Below are 20,433 nucleotides of genomic sequence, written 5' to 3' on the forward strand. Positions count from 1 at the left end.
CCCCACTGACCCATGCTATGACCTCACTGAGCCATGCTTTGACCCCACTGAGCCATCGTGATGACCCTGCTAAGCCATGTGATGACCCCACTGACACATGCTATGACCTCACTAAGCCATGCTCTGACCCCGCTGAGCCATGCTATGACCTCACTGAGCCATGCTATGACCCTGCTAAGCCATGCTATGAACCCACTGAGCCATCGCTATGACCTCACTGAGCCATGCTATGACCCTGCTAAGCCATGCTATGACTCCGCTAAGCCATGTGATGACCCCACTGACCCATGCTATTACCTCACTGAGCCATACGATGACCTTGCTGAGCCATGCTATGACCTTGCTGAGCCATGCTATGACTCCACTGACCCATGCTATTACCTCACTGAGCCATGCTATGACCTCACTGAGCTATGCTAGGACCTTCCCGAGCCATGCTATGACCTCCCTGACCCATGCGATGACCCCACTGAACCAATGCGATGACCCTGCTAAGCCATGCGATGACCTCACTGAGCCATGCTATGACCCCCACACTGAGCCAATGCGATGAGGTTTGCACACCTCTCAGGAATTGGTAAGTTTTAATGTTCAAAAACTTTGCAAGAAAATGACTTAATTGCAATTTTCTTTAAATAAAAAATTGGGTGATTTCAATACTATTAATAGAAGTGCAGCAAAATGAAAGAAAAAAAATTAGTTGGTTGATTGCAATGTGTTTAAAAAACAAAATTGGTTAATTGCACAGTACAAATAATCCAATAATAATTATAATAATAATAAAAATAGGTCAGTTTCAATGTGTTTAAAAAAAAAAAATTGTTAATTGCAATGTTATTAATAAAAGTACAAGTCCAAAAATTAAAAAAGAAAAATTGTGTTGGTTAATTGCAAGGTATTAAAAAAAAATGGTTAATTGCACTATTAACTGCAATACAAAAAATATAAAAAAAAATTGGTTACTTTCAATGTGTTTTAAAATACAAATTGGTTAATTGCAAGAATAAAAAAAAGTACAGCAAGTCCAAAAAAAAATAAAAAATTGAGTTGGTTAATTGTAATGTATTTTAAAAATAAAATGGGTTCATTGCACTGATATTAACAGCATTAAAAATAATCAAAAAATAAAAAATAAATACAAATTTTTAGTTTTAATTTACAAAGTGCTTGGACCTTGATGAAGAGGACATACCCTGAAAGCTTGTCCTAAAAAAATATATGTTAGTTCAAATAAAAAAGTATCACGGACAGTACTCAATTGTCTCAATGTACAAAGTACAAAGAATCCAAACACTTTGCAAAAAAAATAAAAAATAATGACCTGGTAATTGCAATTTGCAATTTTTTTTAAAAAAATTGGTTAGTTTTAATGTGCAAAGAATTAAAAAAAAAATGACTTGGTTAATTGAAATTTGCTTTAAATAAAAAAAATTACTAATTTCAATACTATTAATAGAAGTGCAGCAAAAGAAAAATTAAAAAAAGTTGGTTGATTGCAATGTGTTTAAAAAACAAAATTGGTTAATTGCACTGATATTAACAGCAGTACAAAGAATCCCAACATATTATTATTATTATTATTACTTTTATTATTATTAGGTTAGTTTCAATGTGTTTTAAAATAACAAATGGTTAATTTCAATGATATTATTAAAAGTACAAGTCCAAAAATTAAAAAGAAAAATTGTGTATTAAAAAAAATTGGCTAATTGCACTGATATTAACAGCAGTACAAAGAATCCAAAAATATTATTTATGATTAATTTTATTATTATTAGGTTAGTTTCAATGTTTTTTAAAATAAAAAAAATGGTTAATTGCAATGATATTATTAAAAGTACAAGTTCAAAAATAAAAAATAAAAATTGTGTATTAAAAAAAAATTGGGTAATTGCACTGATATTAACAGCAGTACAAATAATCCCAAAATATTATTATTATTATGATTCATTTTATTATTATTAGGTTAGTTTCAATGTGTTTTAAAATAAAAAATGGTTAATTGCAATGATATTAATAAAAGTAGAAGTCCAAAAATTAAAAAGAAAAATTGTGTATTAATATCAGTGCAATTAGCCAATTTTTTTTAATACACAATTTTCCTTTTTCCTTTTGGACTAAATAATATCATTGCAATTAACTATTTTTTTATTTTAAAACACATTGAAACTAACCTAATAATAATAAAATGAATCATAATAATAATAATATTTTGGGATTCTTTGTACTGCTGTTAATATCAGTGCAATTACCCAATTTTTTTTAACAGCAGTACAAAGAATCCCAAAATATTATTATTATGATTACTATTATTTTATAGGTTTGTTTCAATGTGTTTTAAAATAAAAAAAAAGGTTAATTGCAATGATATTAATAAAAGTACAAGTCCAAAAATGAAAAAATAAAAATTGTGTATTAAAAAAAATTGGGTAATTGCACTGATATTAACAGCAGTACAAAGAATCCCAAAATATTATTATTATTATTATTATTATTATTATGATTAATTTTATTATTATTATTAGGTTAGTTTCAATGTGTTTTAAAATAAAAAATGGTAAATTGCAATGATATTAATAAAAGTACAAGTCCAAAAATTAAAAAGAAAAATTGTGTATTAAAAAAAAATTGGGTAATTGCACTGATATTAACAGCAGTACAAAGAATCCCAAAATATTATTATTATGATTACTATTATTTTATAGGTTTGTTTCAATGTGTTTTAAAATAAAAAATGGTTAATTGCAATGATATTAATAAAAGTACAAGTCCAAAAATTAAAAAGAAAAATTGGCTAATTGCACTGATATTAACAGCAGTACAAAGAATCCCAAAATAATATTATTATGGGATTAATTTTATTATTATGATTAATTTTATTATTATTAGGTTAGTTTCAATGTGTTTAAATAATATCATTGCAATTAACCATTTTTTATTTTAAAACACATTGAAACAAACCTAATAATAATAAAATTAATCATAATAATATTTTGGGATTCTTTGTACTGCTGTTAATATCAGTGCAATTAGCCAATTTTTTTTTTAATACACAATTTTCCTTTTTACTTTTGGACTTGTACTTTAAATATCATTGCAATTAACCATTTTTATTTTAAAAGTACAAGTCCAAAAGTAAAAAGGAAAATTGTGTATTAAAAAAAAAATTGGCTTATTGCACTGATGTTAACAGAAGTACAAAGAATCCAAAAACTTTGCCAAAAGAATGAATTGCGTTAATTGCAATTTGCTTTAAAATAAAAACTGGTTGATTTCAATGATATTAATAGAAGTACAAGTCAAAAAAAAAATAAATAATTAAAAATTGATTTGGTTAATTGCAATGTTTTTTAAAAATGGTTAATTGCATTGATAGTAAGAAAAGTAAAAGAAAAAAAAATACAAAAATTAAAAAAAAAAGAGTTGGTTAACTGGAATGTGTTTTAGAAACAAAATTGGTTAATCTCGTTGATATTAACAGCAGTGCAAATAATCCAAAAATTAAAAAAAAAAAAAAATTGGTTGGTTTAAATGTACTTTAAAAATAAAATTGGCCAATTGCATTGATAATACCAGAAATACAACTAATACAAAAATTAAAAATAAATAATAGAAATTGCAGAGTTGGTGATGTCGCAAGGTGTAGCCCCCCCCCCGCCTCCCCTCCTCCCCGAAAGGTGACAATAGACACAAGAAGCACTCACTAGTCATCAAATTTATTTCATTTAAACAGAAAAAAAAAATTAAATAATTCAAAATAAACATGAATAAATAAGAAATAAGTTATGCCTTATATAATCACCAGGAATTAGTCTGTTTATACCCCACTTTCCTCCTCCCTCCCCATTTATATTAAAATACCCTTTAACCCACTCCCGCAGAAAAAAAAAAAAAAAAACATTTCCTAGAGTCTGACGATAAAATGTCGGAGACGCACAAGTTCTGTACAGTTCTGGGGAGTTTTTTTTTGTTTTTTTTTTTATTATTTTTTAATAGATACTGTAAACATATTCCATCTTTCTGAGCAAAAGAAAAAAAAAGTGAGCCATTGATTGGCCAGCTGCGACCTCTGACCTCTGATATGCAGTGTTTTTTTTTTTTTTTTGGGCTCACTCCAGCCGCATCCCCACCATCCATTGCAACAAAATTATTTAAAGACATAAATATATATTTATATATTTTTAAATTTTTTTGTTTTCAACTCTCCCTGCTAGAAACCAAAAAAAAAAAAATCGATCCTATGTCCTACGGTTATACGAGAGGAGTGCGGTCCCATGGCGTTTTAGAGAAAAAACGGGGGTGGGGGGGGGCGGCTTTTTAAAAAGGGTTAAAGCAGAATACAGTCGTGGATCTGGCTCACCGATAGGTCCGTTAGGCTTAATGAGATGCCGATTGACTGAGGCCCCTCCCCCCCAGGCCGGTTGATGACTTTTCTAGAACTGCCTTTCCAGGTTGTATCTCCCTCTTTCGGCCAGCAGGTGGCGCCAAAGTAACACTTTCTGACTGCCATTTACCAAACAATAGCAATGGCAGTTGTGACACCTGCATCCCGGAGATGGCGGTCAGAGGAACCCTTGCACCTGTTTTCAGAAGCAACCTCCAAAATCTTGCAGCTGAAGAAAGAACCCGTCAACTGTCGCCTCGAATTGCAAATAAGTATTTCATGACTTGTTTTCTTCCAACATCCCGGTGCAGGATCTTGAGGCTTGAGGTGCCGTGAGGAACCATGGTTTTTTTACCCCCCCCCCCTGGGCATATTAAATACTTTATGAGCCCAACGAGTAATAAATATTATTCACAAAGTTGATGCTGCTCCACAATACCACGTTTGAAGGAAAAGTCCACATTAAACCGGTACTTCAAGTTCGCATGGCTGAATGACGTGCTGGCTTCTTATATCTCTGGGAGCAAAACACCCCCCCCCCCCCGGAAATTCTTAGTTTGGTCCACTTGCTGCCACCATTACCATGCCAGTGATGGTGTCACCCTTCCTTGATGGATTCCTTATAATGTAGAAGAAGCAGTTTGATAGTCCAACTATAAAGGTTAGCTGTGTGGGAGGGGCAGAGACACTCTACTGCTGGGAAATCTCACCATTGTGGGAGGGGCAGAGACACTACTGCTGGGAAATCTCACCATTGTGGGAAGGCCAGAGACACTCTACTGCGGGGAAATCTCACCATTGTGGGAGGGGCAGAGACACTACTGCTGGGAAATCTCACCATTGTGGGAGGGGCAGAGACACTACTGCTGGGAAATCTCACCATTGTGGGAAGGCCAGAGACACCCTACTGTGGGGAAATCTTACCATTGTGGGAGGGCAGAGACACCCTACTGCGACGAAATCTCACCATTGTGGGAGGAGCAGAGACACCCTACTATTGTGGGAGGAGGAGAGACATACTACTGTGGAGAAATCTCACCATTGTGGGAGGGGCAGAGACACTACTGCAGGGAAATCTCACCATTGTGGGAGGAGCAGAGACACTACTGCAGGGAAATCTCACCATTGTGGGAGGGGCAGTGACACAAACTACTGGAGGGAAATCTTACCATTGTGGGAGGGGCAGAGACACTACTGTGGGGAAATCTCACTGTTGTGGGAAGGGCAGAGACACCCTACTGCAAGGAAATCTCACCATTGTGGGAGGGGCAGAGACACTACTGCAGGGAAATCTCACCATTGTGGGAGGAGCAGAGACACAAACTACTGCAGGAAATATCATCATTGTGGGAGGGGCAGAACACTTTAATGAAAGAGAAGTCTAACATTGTGGGAGGGGCAGAAACACAAACTACTGCAGGAAATATCATCATTGTGGGAGGGGCAGAACACTTTAATGAAAGAAGTCTAACATTGTGGGAGGGGCAGAAACACAAACTAGTGCAGGGAACTCTCATCATTGTGGGAGGGGCAGAGACACAAACTACTGCAGGGAAATCTCCCCATTGTGGGAGGGGCAGACACACCCTACATCAGGAAAACCTTCCTATTGTGGGAGGGGCAGAGTCTCTAACTAGCGCAGGGAAATCTCACCGTTGTGGGAAGGGCAGAGAAACTGCTGTGGGGAAATATGACCACTCTACTGCGAAAAAATCTTCCTATTGTGGGAGGGGCAGAGATTCAAATTACTTGGGGGGGGGGAAGCCTCCTGAGAAATATAAGAAACCAGTAAGAAATTCATCCCTCCATTGGCCATCCAAAGCTGAACCTAATCATCTTCCAGTGAGTAGACCTTTAAAACAAAGTTGGGTTCATGCTTTAACTTGCCCCGCCCACCAAGCCAAATTTCCGCTGTTGGTTGCTGGTGATGTTCTTCACGCAAGGGGGAGAGAGAATTGGTATCCAGGAAGGGGGGGGCCGCGCTAAAAAAACCCGACATCAGCCAGAACGTGAGATGTGAACGATAAGGAGATATTGCACTGAATCCCACAACCTCCGTCCAATCACTATTTACACAGCAGCCCTGACGAACGAGATGGGCGAAAAAAGGGGGGGGGCCGCCTCCGCACTCTCCTTGACAACCAGTTTATCAGAGCCGTTTTTTTTTTCCCCCTCTTCTCGTAAAATAATCGCTCTACCTGCATTAACGCATTCTTAGAAATCTGCGGATGTCCGTGAAGTTTTGGGAGTTTAATTTTTTCTCTATTTTTTTTTTTTTTTACAAGAATCGCTGAGGAAAAAGAAATAAAAAAAAAAAAAAAAAAAAAAAAGGAACCTTATTCCTAAAAATGGATCCTGTGCCGTTTCAACTACTCATATTATCAGTCCGCAGCAGAGACGCCCACTGCTGATTTTTTTTTTTTTCCCTTAATGCGGTATTTTTAAATTTTTTTATTTTTTTTTACAGTTTTTCCATCCTTCCAATTTTTGCTCAACGTTTAAAAAATAAATCCATCGCCCAGCTTGCGGAGCTTGGAAGCGGAAACGTACCCTGTCCGCTTCGGTAACGCGTATGTATGTGCAGATCCAGGAATGTTCCATGTTGCCGCCTCTCCGAAGGGGGGAAAGGGGGGGGGGGGGAAGGGTGAGAACGGTGGGTTTGAGTTCAGAGGTCCTTGCTGGTTAAAGATTGGGCGATCTGACTGGATTTAACAGTTTTAAGATTTTTTTTTTTTAATTCCCCTGAAAAATGTCTGTCTTGGTCCAGCAGCAGTAAAAGGAATTTTTTTTTGGAGTCCTCTGCGAGGTGTGGAAAGAAAATGGGAGGGGGAGGGGCAGGACCCCCCAGATCAGGTACACCTGCTGAAAGAAGAAAAAAAAAAACTAAATTATTAAGGGAAAATAACACATATTTTATAAGTTCAGGACATAAATCACCATTTGGACATGCCTTCTACCATCTCTCCTCTTTCTGGGTTTGAATCCTGTGGAGATTCCAGTTTATTTTGAGCTCTCCACTAAGAAAATTTTATAAATTTAATTAAATTTTCAATTTATTGCTTCAGGTGCACCTCTACTAAGGTCTAAAGGCAACTGATTGTCTAAGAATGAGATTTTTGTAAGAAGAAAACATCAAAAAGTTGAGCATCAGCATTGGAATTTGCAAAAAAAATTTTTGGCCCAATCAGAAATACAGTTTGGAAGGAAAATCATCCCAATGGTACGTAGAAACTCCTTAGCAGAGTAGAGGAATTCCTCATACATTTTTAGTTCTATAAACTAATTGGCCAAACAATGAACAATAGGCTCCAAAGCAAACCAAAAAGTTCAGTAATGTAGTCGGCAGTGATACTTTACAAAGGTCTTGCCCTCTTATTCAGGGAAAGCTGATCTCGAACATTTTCAGAAAGATTTACTCAATTTTCGGCTTTCGTTTGGATTCCAATTGTGGTCATTCTTAGCTGATGTCAGACGAAACTATGATATCTCCAACTGATTGTCTAAGAATTAGATTTTTGTAGGAAGAAAACATCAAAAAGTTGATCATCAGTATTGAAATTCTCAAAAAAAAAAAATTTGGCCCGATCAGAAATACAGTTTGGAAGGAAAATCATCCCAATGGTAAGTAGAAACTCCTTAGCAGAGTAGAGGAATTCCTCATAAATTGTCAGTTCTATAAAAAAAATTGGCCAAACAATGAACAATAGGCTCCAAAGCAAACCAAAAAGTTCAGTACTGTAGTCGCCAGTGATACGTTACAAAGGTCTTGCCCTTTTATTCAGGGAATGCTTATCTCGAAAATTTTCAGAAAGATTTACTCAATTTTCTGCTTTCGCTTGGAGTCCAACTATGGTCATTCTTAGCTGATGTCAGACGAAACTATGATATCTCCAACTGATTGTCTAAGAATGAGATTTTTGTAAGAAGAAAACATCAAAAAGTTGAGCATCAGCATTGGAATTCGCTAAAAAAAATTTTGGCCCAATCAGAAATACAGTTTGGAAGGGAAATCATCCCTGTGGTAAGTAGAAACTTCCTAGCAGAGTAGAAGAATTTCTCAAAATTGTCAGTTCTATAAAAAATTGGCCGAACAATAGACCCCAAAGCAAACCTAAAAGTTCAGTACTGTAGTCGCCAGTGATACGTTACAAAGGTCTTCAGGGAAAGCTGATCTCGAAAATTTTCAGAAAGATTTACTCAGTTTTCTGCTTTCGTTTGGATTCCAATTGTGGTCATTCTTAGCTGATGTCAGACGAAACTATGATATCTCCAACTGATTGTCTAAGAATTAGATTTTTGTAGGAAGAAAACATCAAAAAGTTGAGCATCAGTATTGGAATTCTCAAAAAAAAATTTGGCCCGATCAGAAATACAGTTTGGAAGGAAAATCATTAAAATGGTAAGTAGAAACTCCTTAGCAGAGTAGAGGAATTCCTCATAAATTGTCAGTTCTATAAAAAAAATTGGCCAAACAATGAACAATAGGCTCCAAAGCAAACCAAAAAGTTCAGTACTGTAGTCGCCAGTGATACGTTACAAAGGTCTTGCCCTTTTATTCAGGGAATGCTTATCTCGAAAATTTTCAGAAAGATGTACTCAATTTTCTGCTTTCATTTGGAGTCCAATTGTGGTCATTCTTAGCTGATGTCAGACGAAACTATGATATCTCCAACTGATTGTCTAAGAATTAGATTTTTGTAGCAAGAAAACATCAAAAAGTTGATCATCAGTATTGGAATTCTCCAAAAAAAAAATTTGGCCCGATCAGAAATACAGTTTGGAAGGGAAATCATCCCAGTGGTAAGTAGAAACTTCTTAGCAGAGTAGAAGAATTTCTCAAAATTGTCAGTTCTATAAAAAATTGGCCGAACAATAGGCCCCAAAGCAAACCAAAAACGTCAGTACTGCAATCGCCAGTGATACGTTACAAAGGTCTTCAGGGAAAGCTGATTTCGAAAATTTTCAGAAAGATGTACTCAATTTTCAATTTCCAATTGTGGTCATTCTTCGCTTATGTCAGAAGAAACTTTGATATCTCCAAACCATACTGTGCCCTCACTTCAGAAATAAAGTTTGAAAGGAATATCATTCCAGTGGTACGTAGAAAATCCTTAGCAGAGTAGAAGAATTCCTCAAAAATTGTCAGTTCTATAAAAAAATTGTCCAAACAATGAACAATAGGCCCCAAAGAAAACCAAAATGTTGAGTACTGTAGTCACCAGTGATATGTTACAAAGGTTTGCAAAGGTCTATTTCAGGGCAAGCTGATTTCTTAAAAATTTTCTGAAAGATGTACTCAAATTTCTGCTTTCGCTTGGAGACCAATTGTCATTGTTGGCAACCCGCTTTGAGTCGAATTGTGGTCATCCTGGGAAGTCCACTTGGAGTCCAATTATGGTCATCCTTGGCTGAAGTCAGGAGAAACTATGATATCCCTACCGTACCATCATTTCAGAAATACAGTTTGGAAGAAAATCATTCCAGTGGTATGTAGAAACTCCTTAGAAGAGTAAAAGAATTCCTCAAAGATTGTCAGTGCTATGAAAAAATTGGCCAAACAATGAACAAAGGACCCAAAGTAAACCAAAAAGTTGAGTACTGTATTCGTCAGTGATATGTTACAAGGGTATTGTCCTCTTATTCAGGGAAAGCTGATCTCGAAAATTTTCAGAAAGATGTACTCAATTTTCTGCTTTTGCTTGGAGTCCAATTGTGGTCATTGTTAGCTGATGTCAGAAGAAACTATGATATCTCCAAACCCTACTGTGCCCTCACTTCAGAAATACAGTTTCAAGGAAAATAATTCCAGTGGCACGTAGAACATCCTTAGCAGAGTAGAGGAATTCTTCAAAAATTGTCAGTTCTCTAAAAATGTATCAAACAATGAACAATTGGCCCCAAAGAAAACCAAAATGTTGAGTACTGTAGTCATCAGTGATATGTTACAAAGGTCTTGCCCCCCTTTTCAGGGCAAGCCGGTCTCTCGAAATTTTTCTGAAAGATGTACCAGTACTCAATTTTCTGCTTTCGCTTGGAATCCAATTGTTGTCATTGTTGGCAATCTGCTTGGAGCCTAATTGTGTTCATCCTTGCCAGTCCGCTTGGAGTCCAATTGTGGTCATCCTTGGCTGAAGGCAGGAGAAACTATGATATCTCCAAACCATACCGTGCCATCACTTAAGAAATACAGTTTGGAAGAAAATCATTCCAATGGTATGTAGAAACTCCTTAGAAGAGTAGAAGAATTCCTCAAAAATTGTCAGTGCTATGAAAAAATTGGCCAAACAATGAACAAAGGACCCAAAGCAAACCAAAAAGTTGAGTACTGTAGTCTTCAGTAAATGATTACGAAGGTCTTGCCCTCCAGGACAAGAGGATCTCTCAAAAATTGGACTCAATTTTCTGCTTTCAGTTGGAGTACAATTGTGGTCATCCTTGGCCGATGTCAGAAGAAACCATGATATCTCAAAACCATACTGTGCCATCACCATGAATGGAGCTGTTTCTTGGCTCAGTTCTTAGGCGATATGGACTATCACAACTGCAATATCCTGCCCTATCAATGTTTTTCATGCACCATTCTGTTTTTAGACAGACCAAATTAGGTAAGAGATGTTCATTAAAACTTGAGCTCTTAGATGGGTGTCCATGATTTTTATGGTCATCTCACCCAGGATTCAAAAAAGACCAGATGGACAAGGAGATAAAGTCACAGGAACAGACACACATTCATTCACAGAAGATACTCCTGGAGCAGCCACACTGGACAGAAGGGGGCTTGATTGCCATTCCTCATGTCTAGAAGCGGCATCCTGGTGGTCCAAAAGTTCTAACATTTTCCTGTAATAAACCAACATCTGAAGCAAAACTTCTCAATGGACCCCCCTCAGCCCTTAAACGTAATCCCTGGGATTCAATACAATTTCAGAACTTTTAGATGAAACTTGAGAAATTTGCACCTAACTGCTTATAGAATCATTGAATTTTGGAAACATTGAATGGAAAAATTGACAGCGCCAAGGGCGAGCCACCATCTTAAATGGACGTCAACACACTTGAAAACACTTGTTGACCTGGCTTGAAATTTATCAAGTTTCACGAAAACCGGTGAATTTGGAAACCACAGTAGGTTAGGACAAAGCGACAAACCAATTGCTCTGTTGTCGTTGTTCTCAAAGTGTTCTGGCAAGTCAAGACTATAAAAATATTCTAGGAGGGCCTCTTTTTTTTTTTTTTTTGAATCCAAAGGGTTTCAACACATTTTTTCAAATCAATACTTCACAGACCAACCCAAATTCCCATATCACCCCATGAAAGCACAGAACAGCAAATGTACGAACAAGGCCGCAAAGGGGCCAAGCCAATCACCAAGACAGACTTTTGGTTGCATCCAAATCCCAGACCGCAGCCAAGATTTCAGGCACTCTAGTAGGGGAGCAGAAAAGCCCAAAAGGGAAGCAGAAGGGGCAATAGCGAATCAAGGGGTGGAAAGAACAACATAAATAGACTTCTCAATGGCACATGCAAAGGATTACCGAATGTGGATGGTGGACTAGACACAAAAATGGAGACTATACATGGAAGGTAATGATGGGCCCATATCAAGGCTCTTTACCCTTACAAAATCTAAAATTTCCAAATTCCATTGTATATTTTATGCATTTATTATAGTTAAGTAGGATCTCACACTGTTTGTATTCATCACTCGTTTATTGGCTAACACCACCACCAAATTTTCTAATTGATAAATATTTTTTTACATAAAGAACTAGTAAACAGGTAACTAACACATGCTCATCTCTAAACCCAATGGGAATTATCCAAACACAGCATCATAACTTTCCCATCATCCCTTTAAATGCACTATATTGTCAAAAGTATTGGGACGCCTGCCTTTACACTCACATGAACTTTAATGGCATCCCAGTCTTAGTCTGTAGGGTTCAAACTTGAGTTGGCCCACCCCTTGGAAAGCTATAACAGCTTCAACTCTTCTGGGAAGGCCGTCCACAAGGTTTAGGAGTGTGTCTATGGGGATGTATGACCATTCTTCCAAAAGTGCATTTGTGAGGTCAGGAACTGATGTTGGATAAGAAGGCCTGGCTCGCAGTCTCCGCTCTAATTCATCTCAAAGGTGTTCTAACGGGTTTAGGTCAGGATTCTACAGGCCAGTCAAGTTCCTCCACCCCAAACTCTCTCATCTATGTCTTTATGGACCTTTCTTTGTACACTGGTCCAAATCATTTGGTGGAGGAGGGATTATGGTGTGGGGTTGTTTTTCAGGGGTTGGGCTTGGCCCCTTAGTTCCATTGAACTCTTAAGGCTTGAGTATACCAAGGCATTTTGGACATCTTCATGCTCCTAGCTTTGTGGGAACAGTTTGGGGATGGCCCCTTCCTGTTCCAACATGACTGCCCACCAGTGCACAAAGCAAGGTCCATAAAGACATGGATGAGCGAGTTTGGGGTGGAGGAACTCGACTGGCCTTCACAGAGTCCTCAACCCGATGGAACACCTTTGGGATGAATTAGAGCAGAGACTGCGAGCCAGGCCTACTTGTCCAACATCAGTGCCTGAGCTCACAAATGTGCTTCTGGAAGAATGGTCAAACATTCCCATAGAACAGCCTTTCTCAACCTTTTAACCACAGAGGAACCCTTGAAATAATTTTCAGGAAAAATTACTATATTTGCAACATATGATACATTAGTGTGATGGTCAGTGGGAAGAATGCTCCTTACACTTGTGGACACTGGGAAGAATTACCTTCTTCCAGATAGCTAAAAAGATCACTGGTGTCAGGGGGAACTTATCTGAGAGGCAGAAATTGCCCATTGCTCAAAGAACCCCTTGCAACCTCTGGAGGAACCCTAGGGATCCACTGAACCCTGGTTGAGAACCACTGCCATAGACACACTCCTAAACTTTGTTAACAGCTTTCCCAGAAGAGTTGAAGCTGTTATAGCCGCAAAGGGTGGGCCAACTTATTATTGAACCCTACGGACTAAGACTGGGATGCCATTAAAGTTCATGTGTGTGTGTAAATGTAGGCGTCCCAAACCTTTTGACAATATAGTGTATCATCCTGAACTAATCAAAACTGACCTAAATGGTAGGCCCCAAATGTTCTGCTGGGAAAGAAGAAGATTATAGACCAGGACAAGACATAAAATTAAGGCACATGCAAAAAAAATTAGTAAATAAATAAAAAAAAAAAAAGGAATATAGCCCTCTAAAAGAATTGCGCCCCCTACTGTAAGGGTGAGAAAAGGCAGAGACAAAATAGAGAATTCCAGGAAACAGCAAAAGCACAGTCCACAGCTAGCATTGCCAGTTGCATCAGCACAGCGAGGGGTCCAAACAGTTACAGATCATAAGGAAAGGGGGAGGGGGGTGGGGGGAGGGGAAGGGTTGGGGGTCAGTAGGCTAATTAATATAAGACAAGTTCCAACAATTTTTTAAAAATATTTGTCAAAAAGTTTAGGTGCCTCTTTTTAGCAAATGCATCCACAGAAAATGGCTAGGACAACAGATTTTGGTTGACATCAAAAGGTCTTTGGTTCCACCAGCTCCAAAACTTTTTTGGTCTTTAGGAAGGCATTTACGTAGGTCAATGTGTGGGTCACCTTGTAAAATGGATAGCCCAAAGGATGTTTCAACAGAATTGTGCTATTTGTTTTTACTACTTTGCCATTCGCTCTAAATTCTTTATTTTTCAGTTGGGTGTTTTGACCGCTGTAGGTGCCAAATTGGCCAACGATGCCCATCTCAAGGTTTAGGTGAAGGGCCGAGAACTCTCAAAAATCAAAACAAGAGTTTTTCAAAAGGAAATTGTTCGAACAATTGTTAGATCCATTATACTTAATTTTACAAGTTTCCTACGATGTCGTTTTAGATACGGTTTTTAAATCGCAATTGGCCACATTCTCAAAAAAAAAAAGTGACTAGGAAACATACTGAGGATGCATTTTTAAAAGGAAGTCACCGGCTGGGTCTTACGGTGCGCCCTGTACAGCCTAGTAAAACAAGTCAGTATTGCACGGCACATAAACTCCAAAACTTCACAGCACTCCATGCATCCTAAAACACCACCGAGACCTCCCTTGGAACCACTCCTCAGGGGCGGGGGCTTTTGGAGGAGGAAGAGTAGGGAGGAGGGTGAGGTAGTTAGGGTCTTAAAATACAACACGGTCATTCCAGTGGATGCAACTTACAAGGGGGCGGTGCTACGAGTCCCAGGGCAGCCAATGGATGCTAGGTATACGTCAGAGCGACAGAGTCATCTCATGTTTTGATTGGACCCTGGCACAAGGTGGGCGGGTTTCAAGCGGCAGAAAAAGAGAAGCTGTTTTGTTTTGGTCATGTGGTTAAAATAAATATTATTTTCTTCTTTTTTTTTTTCTTTTCCTTCTGTTTTATATATTTTTTTTTATTTATTTTCATTTTTATTCATAATTATCTGGACACACAGAAATTAACTCACTAGCAAAAATTCTCCTGTGGTAAAAAAAAAAATTCTATCTGGCCTAAAGTTTAAAATGAAAAATTTGAAACATATTACATTTTTTTTTATATTGGCGATGTATGAGATTTGTAATATAATAAATGAAAACATTGTTACCAAGACCAAGAAAGAAAAATTGAAAATTACTGCAGCAACCCAAGAAATTGGTGGGCGTTTTGATCTTGGGCTCAGAGTAGCTCGTAGCTTCGAAAAAAAATATATTAAATAACGTTCCTGAAGACCTCAAACCCCACATTTTTGCATTTCTAGCTGAAGATGAGACACCGCTCAAATCGACCCAATGTTCTTGTGGTTTATGGCCTTAGCCATAAAGCTCCGGCCACACCCCCTTGATGCGTTTCACCCAACCCACCGGGGCTCGATCACAGAGGATCTCTGGGACCAAGACCCGGTGGATGGAGCAAAACGCTTCAAGGGGGACTAACCGGAGCAGCGGCAGGGAGTTCCTGAAGCCTCTAGCTTCAAGTGGCGCTACAAACTTCTCGTGACCAGAGTTTTTTATTTCTAGATCAAATGTTCTATCACATTTTCCATTCTACCATTCTCTAAATTGTGGTACCTCTACCAGAGATCAACTGTAGGTTCAAAACCCTAATGAGATCATTAGATCCCACTAAGATTCTAGAACCATGTTCTTCTGGGACCTAAGGTTTAGGCAAGTTCACTATTAAGGTTGTTGGCTTATGAACCTTGTTGTGATCAGTAGATTATACTTGGAAGGCTCCTCACCCAGTGATGACCTCATTCCATCACCATGTCAAGGGTCCACTGGGATCAGATCTTCCTTTTTTCTCTCTGGGCTGCGTACTACTTGGAAACAGCAATTAAAAACGATAATGAACGGAAAATAAAACCATGGAAAGACAAACTATTCCAAACAGGAAAGGAGACAGAAGTAGGCACGAGGACCAGACTCACAAAACGGCACCAGATAACACTCAACAGGCCCTTACCACAAGCCTATGACCGCCCACTTTATGGTGGAGCTACGTACAAGGCCCAAAAGTTACTTCTAAATTTCTTTTTCCTCCCAGTTTTCCCCGGATCAGTGGTAAATGTTGACCCCGGACAAACTAGCTTTTGAGTTTCATAAAGTTTAAGGGTTCCACATGTTAAAATTAACCTAAAGCTCCTTCTGGGTTTGACCTACAGTCTTTGGTGAGATTCTCAAGAGCTTTTGTTGGCTCTCTCCTTATGGTACCCACCTGAACTCCTCAATATGGCCGGTTGGCGTCTTTTGGTCTCTTTAGTTGTACTTTGAGTCTCTTCATGCCAATCTGGAAACCGTTCATGGCCTGAATGGCAGCTTGGGCACTGCCGGGATTGTCAAAACTTACAAAGCCTGTGGTGGGACGACAGTGAGACAAAGAGAATAACATCAGAAGGGGTTTCCAACTGATTTGGAAACTAAGTATCGATATTCGCAGCATAAGCCATCCGACGTTTCCCAACAACTGAAGGCACACTCACCGAAGCACTTGCTCTGATTGGTGGCTCTGTCTACAAACACTTTGGCGGAAATGACGTTACCAAATGGCAGGAACATCTGAAGGATCTCCGAATCTGTGAACTCTTGGGGCAGGTGGTAGATAAAGATGTTGCAGCCCTCTGGACCTGAGGTAAAGAAAGGCAACCGGGTATCAAAATTTTGGTCTATCATCATTAGATGTTCTGAAGAGGGGTTTGTCGGAAGGGAGAAAGCATACTCACCCTCTCTTTGTTGCTGCTGCTGTGGGGGCTGCTGGGGTAATAATGGCGGAGGCTGCGTAAAAGCTGGGCTCACCAGGCCATATGCTGCAGGATAGGCAGCTGCAAAAGGAATGCAAAAATGAGATAATATACCAGACTCCAAAATTTGGAAAGTTCCCTGGCCTGTTCTTTGGTTGTTTTTCAAACATCAGTAAACCCCTCCCCCAACAGTAGATCCCCCTCAACAACTGACCCCACCAGCAACATAAGACCCCTCCCCCAACAACAATAGACCCCTCAGCAAGAATCAACAGACTCTCCAGTTGACCAACACTGCTTGCCATTGCATACATTCAGTGCTGGAGGTGCCAGGACTGTGTTCCCCCACATTCCTGCCCTGGTGCGGGGCATTCCCTTTCCTTATTGGTTTCAACCCTATTTGCTGAGGCATCACAAGCACCCTCCCCAAAATATGTAGTCCAGCTCCTGTAATATTCCCATTCACATAACACCTGTTTACCTGTGTAGTGCTGCATGCCGGCGTAGGCTTGCTGTAGAGGGTCCAATTGGGTCACCGGACTCTGGGCTGCAGGAGTGAGACAATAGAGCATTCCATGAAGACTTTTTTGCCAAGGCAATGCAGGTAGACTAACGTGGAGAACATCATACATACCAGTATTACCTGGGTACGGGTGAAGGCCATTGGTGTAGATAGCCTCCGAGCTGGGCTGAACGCTGCTCTGTGTGGGCACTGCGCTATAGCCGTTAACTCCCAGTGTGGCAGGAATGGCTGATACTGGTGTGGCTGCAAGAGTGGGGGGTGTACTGGTACCTGCGCAGACAGAACCAAGATGCGGTGAGCTGCTGTTACATGAGAATGTGTCCATTTGTGCCTCTTGTGGTAGGGCAAGGTAATGTTACAGATCACGAACCATTCCAGGGATATGGTCTTAGACTCCTCCGAATACCGAATATAGTAGTTAGTCACATTCAATTGGATTGTTCCTTCAATGTTTTGATGCTCATCCAAATACCTTTTTCAGTCTTAGTGAGTATAAGGAGCTGCTTGGATGAGCAGCAAAACATCTTCAACATTATAAAACAGGTCCAGCTGAATGTGACTACTACCAGTTATACCATGACCTGGATAAATGAGACCCTTCACGGATATACCAGTAAAAACAAAATTCCTATGATCTGAACTCCCAGAATGCCCTACTTCCCTAAGAAACTTTCTATTTTATATGACCAAACGTTATGGACCATCACACCTATATAAGCTTGTTGGACATCCTATTCCAAAGCCATGGCCATTAATATGGAATTGCCCCCCTTTTGCGGCTATTATACCTCCACTCCTCTGGGAAGGCTTTCCAGAAGATTATGGAGTATCTGTGGGAATTAGTGCACATTTGTGAGGGCAGGTTTTGGCGTTGGATGAGAAGACCTTGTTGACACGTATAGCCTCCCGTTGGGTGCCAAAAAATAAAATTCTTGGCTTGTTCAGTGGGGTTAAAGAACGGCTTTGTGAAGGCCGCTCAGCTTCCTCTGAACCAAGCTTCTAAGTCCTCCTGCTTAGACCCAAAGACCTCCACTTAGGGCCCAATTGTACATCATGTGAAATGAACACTTAGGCATTGTAGGATTAACTAAACATCATTCCCCAACTGTGGGAGATGTTCTCACATGCATACATGGCCTCCACCTAAGGCCCAATTGTACATCATGTGAAATGAACACTTAGGCATTGTAGGATTAACTAAAGATCATTGTCCAACTGTGGGAGATGTTCTCACATGCATGCATGGCAATTTCTGGACCCTGACGGCCTTTAGGTTTAAGCCAGGAGGAGTTGGAAGTCCTTGCTTAGTGAAGAATTTTAGGGGCACCACATGTTCATATGACAATATGGTTACATCAGTAAAAGTCATATGAGGAACCATATGAGGATCCTCCTGTACTGCTTAAGGGTCTAAGTGGCCAATAGTCCTGAATAAACCCACTTTTAGGCCTACATTATGCAATGCAGATACATGTTCTTTGCATCATGATGTACAATATTGATAGCACACATTGTGTACATGTCCCCTCTATCTGGAAAGCAGTGGTGACTGACCGGTTAGGATGACTTACTTGACAGTACTGTCAAAATTGCAAAGGAGAGCACTCCTTCTTTGGGGAATATGGTGGGTGGGATTATTGGGGGTCGTTATACCTCAGTATTTTATGTTTTTGTACAATAAATTATCTTCAGATGGGGACATTGCTATTATAGTGTTGTTAGATATTTGATATCAATTTTATTGTTATAGCATTGCGTGGAAACCATCCATCGAAGTCTAGTAATGGTGTCCTCTGCTTTTAGTTTTTTGACATAAAGTCACTATAGACTCCGGATGGGCAAGGTGTTTGTAGGCCTATAGGTGGGTTCTACGTTCTACTCTCCTTACGTCCAAAATTTTCTTTCCAGGGAAAAACTTTCTGATTTCTAGATCTCCTGAATTGCCCACCCATTTGAAATTCTCAAATAAATCTGAAAATTTGGAACTCACCAGGAAAGAAGGTTTGAAATATTTGTATTTCAGGAAATGTCTACATTTTACTTAAATTTTGAAACTTTCCATGGCCAACCCTAAAATTCCCAACTGAGATTTTTATTCTAAATGTAAAGTCCACTATAGGCTCTGGGCAGGTGAGGTGTTTGTAGGCCTAAAGTTGGGTTTGTGCACAGTTAAAATTTAGATATTGGGTTTTCTAATTTATAAAGGGTCCTTTAAAGAATTATTCACAGAGAACATTCTACTCTCCTTACGTCCAGAATTTGCTTTCCTGGGAAAAACTTTCTGATTTCTGGATCTCCTGAATTGCCCACCCATTGGGATTTCTCAAAGATAACTGAAAATTTGCAACTCACCAGGAAAGAAGGTTTGAAATATTTGTATTTCAGGAAATGTCTACATTGTTTATATTATACTTGAATTGTGAAACTTTCCATGGGCCAACCCTAAAATTCCCAACTGAGATTTTTATTCTAAATGTAAAGTCCACTATAGGTTCTGGACAGGTGAGGTGTTTGTAGGCCTAAAGTTGGGTTTGTGTTCAGTTCACATTTAGATATTGGGTTTTCTACTTTATAAAGGGTCCTTTAAAGAATTAATCACAGAGAACATTCTACTCTCCTTACATCCAAAATTTTCTTTCCTAGGACAAACTTTCACATTTCTGGATCTCCTGATTTGCCCACCCACTGAGAATTCTGGGAGACATCTCAAAATTTGGAACTCACTTGTAAGTAGCTTTGAAACATTTGTGTTTCAGGAAATGTCTAAATTTTACATGAATTTTTCCAAGGCCTACCCTAATAAAACTCACAACTTAGAAGGTTTATTTTTCATGTAAAGTCACTACAAACTCTGGACAGGTGAGGTGTTTGTAGACCTAAACGTGAGTTTGTGCAAAGTTCAAATTTAGAAATAGGTTTTCCTACTTTTTTTTAAGAGTTCTTTAGAGAATTACCCACACAGAACGTTCTACTCCTTACGTCCAAAATGTTCTGATTTCTGGATCTCCTGAATTTCCCATCCATTGGGCATTCTCAAAGAAGTCTCAAAATTTGGTACTCACCAGGAAAGAAGGTTTGAAATATTTGTATTTCAGGAAATGTCTGCATTGTTTACATTTTACTCTATAATGTTTTTCTACTTTCTAAAGAGAAATTTTCCATGGCCTACGCTTCCAAAATCCCCAACCGAGAAGGTTCTTCTGTCTGTACTACCAAATTTCTCTACTCTCCATAAAGAAATATTTCATTATTGGCAGCACTGGAACTAACATA

General features: G+C 38.9%; 1 protein-coding gene and 1 long non-coding RNA gene across 10 annotated transcripts in view; both read right to left on the reverse strand.

The window, feature by feature from the left end:
• Positions 1-4,744: 4,744 nt before the first annotated feature.
• LOC309569701 overlaps positions 4,745-20,433 on the reverse strand; it is an 85,356-nt gene continuing 69,667 nt past the window's right edge. Inside the window, exons 2-4 of one of the 4 annotated variants that reach the window (XR_014226088.1) lie at positions 5,577-5,664; positions 5,121-5,205; positions 4,745-5,077 (exon numbers count right to left, since the gene is read on the reverse strand). This is a non-coding gene — a long non-coding RNA (uncharacterized lncRNA). Of the gene's footprint in view, positions 5,078-5,120; positions 5,248-5,576; positions 5,676-20,433 lie in introns of those variants that run through there. The other 3 variants (XR_014226091.1, XR_014226089.1, XR_014226090.1) reach the window with 3 other exon arrangements.
• Positions 6,852-20,433, reverse strand: part of CELF3 (CUGBP Elav-like family member 3) — a 106,034-nt gene continuing 92,452 nt past the window's right edge. For 2 of the 6 annotated variants that reach the window (XM_082275647.1, XM_082275645.1), the window contains exons 8-13: positions 17,272-17,430; positions 17,119-17,184; positions 16,620-16,718; positions 16,380-16,523; positions 16,115-16,251; positions 6,852-7,246 (exon numbers count right to left, since the gene is read on the reverse strand). In XM_082275647.1, coding sequence (XP_082131773.1) covers positions 16,124-16,251; positions 16,380-16,523; positions 16,620-16,718; positions 17,119-17,184; positions 17,272-17,430 — 596 coding nt within the window. In that variant the 3' untranslated portion in view covers positions 6,852-7,246; positions 16,115-16,123. Of the gene's footprint in view, positions 7,247-16,114; positions 16,252-16,379; positions 16,524-16,619; positions 16,719-17,118; positions 17,431-20,433 lie in introns of all 6 variants that reach the window. The other 4 variants (XM_082275648.1, XM_082275646.1, XM_082275649.1 and 1 more) reach the window with 2 other exon arrangements.

This window comes from Pelophylax lessonae (assembly GCF_965119305.1).
Source record: "Pelophylax lessonae genome assembly, chromosome: 13".
Taxonomy (NCBI): Eukaryota; Metazoa; Chordata; class Amphibia; order Anura; family Ranidae; genus Pelophylax; species Pelophylax lessonae.